This window comes from Leuciscus leuciscus (assembly GCF_965113295.1).
Source record: "Leuciscus leuciscus genome assembly, chromosome: 19".
NCBI classification, from domain to species: Eukaryota; Metazoa; Chordata; class Actinopteri; order Cypriniformes; family Leuciscidae; genus Leuciscus; species Leuciscus leuciscus.
The window spans coordinates 18,792,974-18,806,727 of NC_138743.1; the positions used below are offsets into that span (position 1 = coordinate 18,792,974).

At 37.5% G+C, this 13,754-nt stretch overlaps 4 protein-coding genes across 5 annotated transcripts in view; 3 read left to right on the forward strand and 1 right to left on the reverse strand.

The window, feature by feature from the left end:
• The window catches only part of kcnk3a (potassium channel, subfamily K, member 3a), a 334,357-nt gene that overhangs the window by 246,840 nt on the left and 73,763 nt on the right, over window positions 1-13,754 (reverse strand). The gene's annotated exons all lie outside the window — the stretch shown is intronic.
• enpp1 (ectonucleotide pyrophosphatase/phosphodiesterase 1) overlaps window positions 1-13,754 on the forward strand; it is a 275,870-nt gene that overhangs the window by 116,644 nt on the left and 145,472 nt on the right. The gene's annotated exons all lie outside the window — the stretch shown is intronic.
• dtl (denticleless E3 ubiquitin protein ligase homolog) lies at window positions 256-10,384 on the forward strand. 2 transcript variants are annotated; one of them, XM_082146695.1, is made up of 15 exons: window positions 256-384; window positions 463-588; window positions 689-781; window positions 866-927; window positions 1,019-1,139; window positions 1,855-1,920; window positions 2,010-2,110; window positions 4,620-4,693; window positions 4,844-4,947; window positions 5,026-5,130; window positions 5,282-5,394; window positions 5,493-5,582; window positions 5,703-5,841; window positions 6,773-7,377; window positions 8,737-10,384. In XM_082146695.1, the coding sequence occupies exons 1-15, from the start codon at window positions 330-332 to the stop codon at window positions 8,851-8,853; spliced, it is 1,971 nt and encodes a 656-aa protein (XP_082002821.1). In that variant the 5' UTR covers window positions 256-329; the 3' UTR covers window positions 8,854-10,384. The 2 variants fall into 2 exon arrangements, with proteins under 2 accessions (XP_082002821.1, XP_082002820.1); XM_082146694.1 differs by having other exon boundaries at window positions 276-384; window positions 460-588.
• ppp2r5a (protein phosphatase 2, regulatory subunit B', alpha isoform) overlaps window positions 10,560-13,754 on the forward strand; it is a 34,217-nt gene continuing 31,022 nt past the window's right edge. The window contains exon 1 of the mRNA XM_082146713.1: window positions 10,560-11,176. Coding sequence (XP_082002839.1) covers window positions 11,023-11,176 — 154 coding nt within the window. The 5' untranslated portion in view covers window positions 10,560-11,022. The remainder of the gene's footprint in view (window positions 11,177-13,754) is intronic.

Consider the following 13,754-nt stretch of genomic DNA (forward strand, 5'->3'; position numbering starts at 1 on the left):
TCATGAATATTCATTAGGGAAGTCATCTCTGATTGGTCTTAACCCCAGTGACGGGTAGGTTTAGGGGCGGGGTTAGGGTAGGTCATCAGACCAATCAGGGATGACTTCCCTAATGAATATTCATGAGTCTTCCCCTACCATCCTGGGAAAAAAAATATCGCCGCCCGCGTAAACCAGCAGCTCTCTGCGCCTCAACACTTCCGGTATTCTGACGTATCGACCAATCAGAACAGCGAACGTCAATCTCGCGCGGAATTCGTCTTCGCCGCTTTTTCATTGTTCGCGGGAAACTGAGCACTTCTGAATGAAACGTCTGTCCAGCAGGAGCAATGACTCTTTTTCACCATGTTGTTGATCGAGGAGTTATAAAAAGACGCTTCAATGGTGAGTGCTATTAAGATATGTAATTGGGAATCTATGTTATTACGCTGTTTACACACTCAAACATGCTTTAATAAGCAGGTGAGCGTCGAGGCTATCCGCTGTCCTCTTTGCTGGACGGGTATCAGTGCGCGCGACAGGACGAACACATTTCATATGGAGCCTCAGCTGCTGCTGTCCCGCCGTTTGGATGCACGTTTTCATCAGGTACATACTTAATTAAACTTTCACAATGAGTTCATATGTAGTCAGAAACACACCAGTGCATAATGAGTAAACTTTGCGATGGTTTGTTTGCGATGCTCAGCTCCTGGCCAACAGAGCAGCCTTGCTGTTGCAAATGAAGAAGGGTTTGTGACCATCTTTAATACTGGAGAAAAACAGAGCTCTGTCCTGAAAGGTTGGTTTCCTTACCTAGATTCAAGACAGATTACTTATGTAAAGCATAGCATTTATTCTTATTCGTGAAACATTTGTTTTGCAGAGTGGCAGGCACACGATAATGCTGTTTTTGATATTGCCTGGGTTCCTGGTACAAACAGCTTGGTGAGTTTTGCATGATTCTTCTGTTTAATGATGGTTTAAATTAAGTCCTCTATGTTTTAGTATTGCTTTAAATGGGGATATTATTTTGCAGGTAACCGCCTCTGGTGACCAAACCGCCCGTCTGTGGGATGTTATCACTGCTGACCTGCTGGGAACTTTTAAAGGACATCAATGCAGTCTTAAATCGGTGGCTTTTTCCAAGCAAGAGAGAGGTAACTAACTATACCAATGCCGATCACACGAGACTACAGCTATGTTTAAATCTGCATACTGTTCAGTATGTGTACTCTATTCATAATGCAAATTATATATGCATGAAATAATGACCAACTACTTTTGCCATGTGCAGTATGCTGATGCTGTATCCCATAATGCACTGCGCTCATTTCACCTCCCATTTCCAGTGTGACACTAACCAGAAATAATCAACTATTTGTAACATCTTTCTTGATGCATTAATTGTTCACACTACCAATAATTAAGGCATACTTGTGAAAAACCACCTTGGCAGCTAACTGAAAGAAGTTGAATAGCTAAAATTACTAAAACAAAATAGAAATATTAAAAGATGATAATTTGTATAAAACACAAAATGACAAACTTAATCTAAAATGAAAATGGAAAGAAAGTCAAAATATTATAATAAGTCAAGTTTATTTGTATAGCGCTTTTCACAATACAGATTGTATCAAAGCAGCTTCACAGTATTAAATTTAAATAATACAACAAAGTTTGTTTCAAGAGGAATTTATTGATTGATAAAATTAAATTAAATATCCCCACAGATATAATATAAATAATAGTACAGAAACTATACTAAAAACAACACTGGATAATTGGCATGACTGAATGTGCACTGCATACTTGCTATTTTCTTTACTAGAATGTTTAAAAAATAAAAATAAACGGCTTGTTCTCTCATTACAGCTGTGTTTAGCACTGGAGGCAGAGATGGGAACATCATGATTTGGGATACAAGATGCAGTAAAAAAGGTTCATTATTATTCTGACCACCGGTGCTTAATAATAGGGCCGTTTAAGTGTTTTCTAAAGCTCACACATTTTTTTTTCATCCGTCACAGATGGTTTCTACAGGCAAGTAAAACAGATCAGTGGTGCCCATATGAAACCTGAAAGATATACACCTCAAAACAAGAAGAGACGTGGGATGGCGCCCCCTGTGGTGAGTCAAACAACCTGACATTAATTTGCCTGATCTGTTTTTGGTATTGGGGTACTTTATAGCCATTATATTTCATTATAATTATCTGTGATTAGGGGTGTGCTATATATCATCTATGATAATATCCTAATTGTTTTAATGATCTTAAATCTGACATTGAGTATGTCCCTCACTTTCCAAAAACACACCTAGAGAGTGCTTACAATGTGTGATCAGTTAAGGTTAGACTACTGCACGTGCGCATTTAGAGTGCAGGCTCTCACTTCATGATTTACTCTATTAAAATGCCTATGTATGAATATTTGACTTTTAGGCTATATTTATATAGGCTGTCACGATTCCTCGAATAAATTTGAGTACTCTGTTTTAAGAAAATCTTCGAGTGCAATTTTCCGTGTGTCGAGTAACCGGCAAAATACCGGACGTGGTGCATTCCACAAACCGCATTATTAGACTGTTTTCTAAGGCTGCACAATGTGTTAAAGCAACACTAAAGATAATTTTTTACCTTAAAATAATGTTTCCAAAATCGTTTCAGCGGTTGATCAAGTCGTAACAGGGTGAACTGCACTTCTGCATTCGCTTTGCAGCCCTCTATCCACTATAACCGCACTATGCAAGTTTGCCAGATCAGGTAGCGTTTCTGTAGTTCGAATGAGACATAAGAAACTACAAATTTGACTTGCTCTACGGCACGTGTTACAATAGTCATTATTTTGTTTTTCTTAGTTTCTGATGTCGCAATACATCATACTTTCATAAAATCATGCAACATACTCTAACTTGTCTGTGGACATCGTTCATTTCAAAGCCGGTGCTGGATAAACAGCGAGCATGTGTGCGACAGGAGGCTGCGGTAGGTGAAATTATTTACGACGGCGGTAATGGACAATTCCGATTCCAACCTGTGGGGGGACCGCAGAGGAAAAGTTATTTGGTGTTGCTTTCAATTTTTTAAAAACCTACTACAGCACAGATAATGCTATTAAGTGCTTTATTTACATGGGTGTAGGTTACGTGAGTCTAAGAGTTCACAGAGGCTGCTCCACTGCCTCCTCATGAACTGTTATCATTTACATGTGTGAAGCGTCTCAAACTCCATCTCTGCATATGCTGTGACTGAGTTTGGGTTGCTTATAACGTTTATCTGGGAACGCAATGTGCGCCATTTCATCAGATTTGTAACGTAAATCATTTATAAAACTACGCCAACACAGGAGAATACAACAATATGTTTCTAAATACGCAAACTGTTCATTGCAATTTCAAAATAAGTCTAAACCCTGGCTTTGAGTTTGCATGTTTTGATGTCCACATTTTCTTATTCAAGAAATTACAATGGTTGTAGCATTTCTATTTTAAAGAAGTTGCGAAATATTAAAGATTAAGTTAACATTTGAATTAAATATCGTTTGGCCAATATTAACCAGGATTTGATCATCTGTGAAGTGTAACACCACAGGGCCATTGGTGCCCTCTGCAGGCATTTTGTTATAATACAACAGCCTAATGTACATAAATTGATTATCTATATTACATTTTGCATTTTAAGTGTTTTTCTATAAAACTATAATATGCTTACTTGATTTTGATACTTTATTTGTAACAATTATTGCCTCGTTTTTATTTATATATGTATTTTAAGTCATTTTAAAGGCTATTGTTTGCTTATGTCTGTTTTTACTTCCTAAAAAAATCAGATTAATCGTCAAAATAATCGACCGATTACAAAAATAATCATTAGTGACAGCCCCAATCATATGATATAGTTAAGCAATCGCAGAGTGTCTCTTTTTTTTTTTTTATCAGCATGATTGCAAATGCAATATTGATTTTATACAACAGTTTAATAAACAATTAAGTGACTTACATTTTATTATATAATATTGCAATATTGATTTTATACAACAGTTAAATAAACAATTAAGTGACTTACATTTTATTATATAATATTGCCAGTTTTGCTCCATTTCGCAGACAAAAATAGTTCCAAATGAATGAATAGTTCAATGACTCGCTCATTATCAGTGACTTGCTGCCACCGTCTGGCGGTTTTAGTTTCATGTTAAAGTATCTTTTCAATTCTGAAATTTATTGTAAATGCATATAAATAGCACTTCAGAAGCAGCTTCTGTTTCCTCTGCATTACAAAGGATTTTTTTTTTTATACTGATTTAATTTGATTGGTAACAGCCCTATAGTGTCTTATTCTACTTGAATTTATTGATTAAATGTAATAAATTGACATAATAAATTATGCATAAGCTACATTTAATTAGGTTAGAAGAAAAAGAAAATTGCCCTTACAAAGGTAAAAATCTATTTAAATATTAAAACTTTTAGAATATTTCATATTTAATAATTAAAAATATATAATCTGATCATGGTTAACAATGAAATCCCTTAAAATATTGACACATTTAGTCAATATCGCACACCCCTATCTTTTTATTAAACTTAGTACAGTGGAAGTTCCACTTTTGCTAATTCAGAGATGTTGCGTCTGTAGGACTCCCAGCAGGGTGTGACAGTGGTTTTGTTCTGCGACGAGAACAAGCTCATCTCCTCGGGAGCAGTTGACGGGTGAGTGCATAATGCAGTCTTGTACAGATTTCTTCTTATTGCTTGTTATGTGTCTGTGGATGTCACACTTTTCAATTTCATTTCTAACTGTAATTTGAATGCTGATGTGCTGAGATGAAATTCCCCAATAACATTCTGATCTCGTCATAGGATCATTAAAATGTGGGATTTGCGGAAGAACTACACTGCGTACTACCACAACCCCCTCCCTCTACAGACCTATCCTTACCCAGGCTCCTGCACACGCAAACTAGGTACACAGCTCATGTCCACTCAGTCATTAGGCCAATAGTAATGAGCAGTTGAGTTCTCACTGGTGTTTTCCTCTGCAGGATATTCTGGTCTGTCACTGGACTCTACTGGCTCCAGACTGTTCTCCAACTGCACAGATGACAATATCTACATGTTCAATATCAGTGGTTTGAAAACCACTCCAGGTAATGTCAATTTATTATTTGATATTTATTTTGTCTGCTATAACTGTTTTCCCTCTCTGTTTTTGCTAGGCATGTATAAAAAAAAAAAAAAAAAAAAGATGATTTGTAGGCTATTGAGGCTAATGCTTTTACATTTTGTTGTTTTTCACAGTTGCGGTGTTCAGTGGCCACAGTAACTCCTCATTTTATGTGAAGTCAAGTGTCAGCCCAGATGACCAGTTCCTGGCCAGTGGTTCCAGTGACCATCAAGCTTACATATGGAAGGTAATCAATAACCTAGAAAATTAGAGATCTGAGTGAATTAAAGTCTGCCTGAGAACATCTGTGGTCACTATCTGCACACAACTTTGCTTTTGTTTCAGATTTCAGACCCAAAACAAGCTCCCATGATGCTTCAAGGCCATAGCCAGGAAGTCACATCAGTGGCCTGGTGCCCCACCGATTTCACCAAGGTTAGGACTTTTAAGTGCACAAGAAATTATGCTCTTAGGATATTAATAATAAAAATATCCATATATCTGATGGATGTATGGACAGTCATAAAAGTTTGATATTGTTTGCTTTCTCTGCAGATCGCTTCCTGTTCTGATGACAACACTGTTAGGATTTGGCGCCTGAACCGCAGACCAAAGAGAGAAAACTCATCGAACCGAGACGCAAACATCGTAGGCTGGACACTTCGTAAAGTCCAGTCACCAACCAGAACACCTGGTAGGGTTTTTTGTGAAGTTTTTTTTTTTTTAAACATAACCCATTAAACGTTTGGAATAATTAGGTTTTTAAAATGTTGTTGAAAGAAACCTTTTGTGCTCAAGGCGGCATTTATTTGATTACATCTATTATGATGTTAAATACAGTAAAATGTTAATATTGTAAAATTATTATTGCAACTTAAAAGAAAATTTTTCTATTTTAATATATTTTAAAATGCAACTTATTCCTGTGACGGCAAAGCTACGTTTTTTTTTAAGTTTCACAGAAATCATTCTAATATGCTAATTTGGTGATCAGTTATTATTGGTACTCGAATAATAATGATCAATTGTTAATATCAATGTTGCAGTTTGCTGCTTAATATTTTTGTGGAAACGGATACATTTTTTCAGGATTTTTAAAAGAACAGCATTTATTTGAAATAACGCTAGTAATAGTAATCTTGAGAATCTCTTTACTGTCACCTTTTGTTCAATTTAATGTGAATAAAAGTACTTTCTTTAAAAAAAAAAAACTTTAAAATTGTACTTTATCATAGTTTCCACAAAATAGTAAATATTAAGCAGCAAAACATGGATTTTGGAAGACAATGGATTTTAACATAAATGTTTCTAGAGCATCAAATCATCATATCAGATTGATTTCTGAAGGATCATGTGACTCTGAAGACTGGAGTAATGATACTGAAAATTCAGCTTTGCATCAAAGGAATAAATTACATTGTGAAATATTATAACAATTTAAAATAACTTTTCCATTTGAATAGATTTTAAAATAAATGCTGACTTGCATAAGACCTCTTAAAAACATTGAAATTCTTAATAATTCCAAACTTTTGACTGGTAGTGTATCTTAAATTCATAATTCAAATATTTGGTTTCTTGATGGGTTTAAATTGGTACTTATGAGTTCTGATTGGTCTCCTCAGGCCGTTACATCCCCGTTGAACTCACTCCAGCCAAAAGTCCTGGTTCAGAGAGGGTGGTCTCTCTGGCTTCACCCCAGCCTGCTTCTTGTGCCCCCACGGGTGCTGATTTACCCCTCCCATCAAACACCTCTGCACCTTCAGCCAAGCTCAGCAGCCCCAAAATCCCCTCGTCTATCCAGCAGTGGTTCAGCCGCAGCAGTTCCCCGCGTCACCAGGGCACATCTCCTCTCCGTAAGGTGCTCACACCGGTCCTCCAGGGCCCTTCATCAGAACGCCGTGCGAAGCGACGACTGGAAACGGGGGATTGCTCTAGATCTGGTTTGGGAGGGGAGAGTGAAGGGGTGTCTGAGTTGTATCCCGACATAAAGCGGAGCAGGAGTTCAGTGAGTGCTGAGAACTGTTCTGAGGAGAAAGGTGACCTATTCAGTTTGCAAACAGATGAGAGGCTCTGCTCGACTGGTCAAGCTGGCGCTGGCAAAGAGAACAGCTCTCCAAGAAGGAATGATTGGCTGTCTGTGATAAGTCAGAGATTTAAAGGATCGACTCAACCCAAAAGCCCGAACGGCAGCAGCAAACGGCAGGATGCAAGAACGCACAACGCTCCAGTGAGTAGATACATGAAGAGACATCACTGCAGTCACACTTTATTTAATCAGACACGTTTGTCCACTGTTTCAGTGCCCTTGGATCCAGATTTTCTTTCCATATAGATAAATCAATAGCATTCTAAGCCATGAACCAAACAAACTATATGAATTGCAACATTACAAACATTGATTTGAAAATTGGAAAACAGGAGAAAGACTGTCTTTTTGTGGCATTTAACTACATAACCCATGAAGCATTGCACATGACATGATCAAACAAGGAGACGGTTATTATAAAACCTATTGATTTATATAAAGTATTGTTTTTTGTTTTTTTTAGGATATTAACTTTTATTCAGCAAGAATGCAATAAATGATCAAGTCTTAACTATTTCAAACAAATGCTGTACTTTTGAACATTCTATTTATCTGAAAATTCTGAAAATAAATGTTTCAGTTTACACAAAATTAAACAGCACAACTAATAAGAGAAATAGAATAGAAAATTCAAATAGAATTTTAAATTGTAATATTTCTAAATTTTTTGTGTGTGCATTGTTTGATCAAGAGCTTGGACTGAGCTGCAGTGGTTATATATAAAGAAATAAATATTCATTTTAAAGAAAAACCTTTTGAAGCTAATTGTTCAATCTGTTTTGGGACCTTAGTTCAGTTCTCTTGGTGCTTTTGGTCCGAAGCACAGCTCCAGGGGATTTTCAAGACCTGTTAAACTGTCTTTGTGGTAAAATGGATTAGGGGCCATTCACACAAAGCATTTTTGCAGTTTAAAACACGAGACGCAGGTCTGGATAATGCATAATGCCGTGTCATGCGTGAGATGCTGCAAAAGATGTGAGTGCAGTGGTTAAAGAAGTCTGTCTTGCGTGTTTACATGGCACAAAGACAATGGCACTTTCCGAACCAGGCGATAATACAGGCTTTTGCGAACTACGCAACATATGAAAAGTTCGCTGACGCCTCACGTATCATTTATGCAAAGATAAGGTGCCTGCAAACACTGTCGTCGAAGCCGGCTTCCCAAAAATTATACAAACCAGTACGTGTGTAAGGAAATATTGTTTCAAAATCGTGAATTATTATTTTTCATATCGCACAGCCCTAGTCTTGGTCCGCTTGTTTGGTTCGCTCCAGGGTTCGGGTGGCAGCGGTCACACTTCAAAACTGCACTAACAGAACAATCACACCAGAGTTCGTTTTAATCAAACCAAACCTGCCAAATGTGAACGCACCCTAAATGTGACTTTACTTCCAGAACCTTATTGTTTTAGTAGTTCTGAGTTCTCTAAAATCGTAACTCCTTTTTTTTTTTTTTTTGGCCAAATGATAAATTAATTTATATCTTTTTTTTCTTTTTAGGCAGCAATATCACCGTGTCCCATGACGGTCATCTCTCCAACGCCAAACAAGAAAGCATCACCCTCCAGACCTATGAAAAAAATCTCTAGCTATTTTATGAAAAGAACCGTAGACTGATAAAAGTGTCTAACATATGACACATCTATGGTTTAAGTCCAGGTTTTCACTAGACAAACCATCTAACCAAGAAGAAATATGCAGATACTACTTGTATTTATGTATGCAATGTGTATATTTTTTTTTATCTAGTTGTATGTTTTTAAATGTATAAGTTTCATTTCCTAGATAAGGGTCAAATTGATAATCATCTGTGAACATTACAGAACTAGATGAAGTCATTTGACACCATAATTAAACTCTACAAGTTCTCTGAATCTTCCATGTCAATCTGTGATGCATTGAAAATAGTTTTTTGTAGACACTTTATTCAATTTAACATGCATTTTAAAGCATTTGCATTTATATCAAATTCTACGCAAGTCTAATAAGCATAGTGTTTGTACTTCATATATTTTTTTAGCTTTCCAAATGTATAATGCCTCTTATTTGAGCGTGTCTGTCCTTAAATGTGCGGTCACATTTTCAGATTTATATTGATTGTAAAGCAGCACTTTACATAACTAACCCATTTCCAATGTGCTCAGTGACTTTTAGTTATCGAATATCAATATTGCTGTGCGTTTCAAAATGATTTAAACATGTTACATTGTACTGTATACTATAGTCCGTTTTGTTTTCTTTTTTTAAGTTTACATGATTTGCAGGTTTGTCTGGAATGTGACTTGACCTGACAGTTCCGCTTCTGTGTTTTGATCCTCCTAGTTCTTGTTTTGCTTGTTTTTGCCTGAGGTCTTCAGCATAGCATGATCAAAACTATTCTGCTTTAGAAATGAAAGGGATAGTTCACCCACATTTTTTTTTGTTTTTTGTCATTTACTCACCGTCATGTTCCAAACCTGTATGAGTTTTTCATGTTAAAAACAAAAGAACATATTTTGAAGAATGCTGGTAACAAAACAGTTGCCTTGCCTGTAGCCATTGACTTCCATAGTAGGAAAAAAAAATACTATGGAAGTCAACTGTCTGGTTACTAACATTCTTTAAAATATCTGATTTTGTGTTCAACAGAAGAAAGAAACTCATACAGGTTTGGAACAACATGAGGGAGAGTAAATGACAAATGTTTGGGTGAACTATCCCTTTAAGTTTAGTTTTAACTATAGCCCATTTCAAATTAAAATATGCCTTTTTGTATACTTAAATTGTTAATTCACGCAGAAATGTAAATTTTCAAACCCATATGTGCCTTTCTTCTTTGTAAAGGAGATGTTATGTAAAATGAGTCATTCCACTTCTGATCAAAAACGATGCAGTAAAGTAAATGGTGACTGAATCAATAACATTCTCACTTTTTCTTTTCCAAAGAAGAAAGTCGTACAGGTTTGGAACAGGGAGAGCAATGTTTCGTTTGTCTCCGCATTTTTGTATTTCGACTCATTTTGGGGTGAACTGTTCCTTTAACTGACTCGTTTGACTAGGCTACAAGTCTTACAAATTCTAACTTGCTGTTATTTTGTGAGCAATCGTTGAAATGTTGTACTTATCTGTTAATTTTTTTATATATATATAATTAAATATATTTATTGTTTTGAGTGGTTTAACGTTTGTTTGTGAGAGTTCAAGAATACAGAACCTCTTGGCTGTATTTCCCGAAATACCATTAAAACAAGAATCTGATTGGTCAAGGGGCAGGGCTTACTGTCTTCTCGAACGTTCATTGGACGAATCTTCTGTCTCTCAAGCGCGCCACGGGACTTTATTAAATTTAGACCCCAGTGAGGCGCAACAGCGGCTGAATGAAGTTCAGCGGATCAGGGGAATTTTACGGCCCGGCGGATTCACATTAAACTCTTTCCTCGCGTCGGTTATACATGGAGCCGGTGTCAAGCGACTGGATAATCATGACTCAGTGTTTTGGCTGCGTGTCGTCTGAGTTTGAGTTGTGTTATGTGGAGTAACAGGTTTATTGAGGCTCTCAGAATGATAAAAAACTACTGTTAACTACGTGTTTACATTTACACGTCACCAAAAATTATCATCGCAGGATACCTGTGTGTATTTGGAGAGCATGCAGCCTTCATGAGTGGCTCGACAGTGCGTGTCGTTGGATGGGGTCTGGTGAGTTTGATGTACAACGCAGTCAATGGGATGTCAGTCAGAATTGAACACGTTTAGGGCTCACACGGACACTGTAAACGCAGCTCGTTGGATAGACCTGCTTTGGAAATGTCGGCGATATCCGCGGCCGAGAAAGTGGACGGGTTCACGCGGAAGTCTGTGAGGAAGGCTCAGAGACAGCGGGTTCAGGGCTCGTCTCAGTTCGCGGTGAACAGCAGCAGGCCCGCGGCTCCCGAGATCTCGGAGCTCCCGCAGCTCAAAGGTAAGAGGATAAAGCCTGGAAATAGACTCTCAGGCTCCGTCTCAAACCCGTGTGAGCTGCCTACCTAGACAGCGCTGGGGTGCCTACAATGCTTTAAAAAGTGACACATAAAACTAATAAACTATAATAAAACACGCATGGATGTTTTAATCTGGCTTTAAAGTTACCTATTTGTATCTCTGATAAGCTTCAAGTGAAGTATTTACAGCAGGCCCATAACTGTCTGCTGGAAGACTCGTGTGAGTGTGTTTGGGTGTAGACTGTAAACACCAATTGTGTCAACGTTATGTCTTCGTATCAAGGGAAGTACGGTATCTTTATTTCATGGTCCAACCTGTGTTTTCGCACATTTCCTGTCCTCTTATTTTTGCCTTTGGAAGTCACGTGGTTGTCAGTTCTGTTAAACCTGTCGATAGAGTGCAACAGTGCCCGCCCACTTTTTCGGTGGCGTTGGTCCCAGAACCATATTTTTTCCATAGGGATTTTGAAAAAGAGTTATAAGAGCCATGAACCTATAACCAGGCAGGTACAAGGTTAAATGCACAACATTACAAACTTTGATTTGAAGTAAAGTATTTGAAAATTCGACAAAAAGACAAAGACTGTGTACTTTAACCTGTTGTCTACAAGAGAAAGAAGTCAAGGAGCTAAAAATGAAATTCATCAATGCCCATGTAATTGCTTATGAATAGCTGCCTTTCGCCAAATTTACCTCAGATATTAATGAAGAAAAATAAGATTGTGGTATGTCTTGCACACACACCCAATGTTTATAGGATGCATTAGGAGGAGGCCAAACTATACTCGATGGCCACATGATGCTAACATTATTATGGTGATGGTCTGTGACACTGGTTCAGGTTTTGCGTAAAAGAACAATTCTGTGTGACCGTATGTAGTTAGAAGAGCAATTTAGTTCCTACTATAAGTGAATCTTCGTTCCCAGGACATCCACAAGATGGATGAAAATGCTGATGCTGTAAAAGTGTTGGCAGACATGACAACACATGACCAAATTAAAACACGTTTATTCTTTTGTGGCACTTAAAAAAATAAAATTTGGCACCTATTTTTTTTTTACCTTATAGTTGCCAATGGCTCCTTAATTGATTTGGGCCAGATAAGGCCCGGATAGGTATGCTATCTGGGAAGTTACTATGGCATTGGCGGCAATATGCTGTATCTGGCCCACACACATCAAGCTGGTTTTAGTGTGAGTTGTGGCTTGCTGTGTGTGGCCCATGTGACCTTTGCCACTGCCAGAACTGAGCCCACATGAGGCCCAAACATGTATGCGATTGCCAGGCCAGTCACACTCAGGTTGAGTCTTCGGTATGTGGGCCAGAAGAATGTGGCAGATGTGGGCCACAACTGGGCCAGATGTCATTTTCTATCTTGGACAAATCTTCGTTTAGGGAGAAAACGCCTTTTCTACGTGTAAAAGCATTAACGGAAGCAGGTTGAGGGTGTGATGAAAAGATGCCGGATAGCAAATCTATTAATTCTGTCACCGATTAAACCCACTGCATATCAGTCAATAAAACAATCGCACTGCTGACAGTTTTTGAAAGTTGTGTATTGTGTTTGGTTAAACATTACCTTTGTGAGTATGACTCTGTTTATTGGCTTGTGAATTAGCAGAACTTGCAGGCAGCCACCGCAAAACTGTTTCAAGCTTCAAGGGATTTGATTTTGGTTGTCTGTGCTGAAATAAATATAGAAAAAAAACAGTGTGTCGGTGTCTGTCGGCTGAATGTGACCCACAATCTCTGATTCCCCTCCGTGGCCATGGGAAGTGAATATTTACAGTGACAATAAACTTCTATTTAAACGTTTCCAACAAAGACATGGATCAACTTCTTTCAGCTTACCGAACACATTTTTATTTGGACATTTCTACTGTGAAGGCTGAAGCAGCAGTGAGCGTCTAGCATGGGACAGTGTTTTCATAGTAAACGGAGTGTAACGGTTCAAATTACTCACGGTTTGGTTTGTATCAAGGTTTTAGTACAGTTCGGTATGTTTAGGGGAAAAGGACTACTGTCAAATAAAAATAAAGAAAATAAGAAAAAATAATCAAACTACATGCAACCACACAAATAAATACAAAAGAGCAAAGATACAATTAAAGTTGCAAAGATACAAATAAATCGGGTATCTAACAGTAGATTTCAGGTACAGAAATTGAGTAGGCTAGTCAACTGAAAAATAACATTGCATATTTGACTATAAATTAAAGATGAATTCTTATTAAAGTTACAAAAGCTATTGAGTCAAGAGCAGTGAGTGATTTCCTTGTGTTTTGTTGTTTGATAAACATTAAACACAGACAGCAGGAATATTAGTCATTTGTCACTTTAAATGGACGGGATCCAAAATACTGATATTGGTACATATGCGTCTTGACCATTTACGTTCACTTAAAGGTATAGCGGAGGATCTTTCCAAACTTTAGATAAGACCCGCCCTCTCCACTTTTTGAAAAGTTTGATTGATTCACCAGAATGATTGACAATTAGGAGGACCAATAGTATAGGTTACCCACCAGGAAGTAAAACATCCTCCGCTATACCTTTAA

What these genes read in the sequence shown, in the direction of transcription:
- dtl (XM_082146694.1), top strand. Translation starts at nt 330, where the DNA reads ATGACTCTTTTTCACCATGTTGTTGATCGAGGAGTTATAAAAAGACGC. An exon ending in CTCCTGCACACGCAAACTAG is followed by an intron (nt 4,948 to 5,025) that starts GTACACAGCTCA and finishes TTTCCTCTGCAG; the next exon opens with GATATTCTGGTCTGTCACTG. An exon ending in ATCAAGCTTACATATGGAAG is followed by an intron (nt 5,395 to 5,492) that starts GTAATCAATAAC and finishes CTTTTGTTTCAG; the next exon opens with ATTTCAGACCCAAAACAAGC.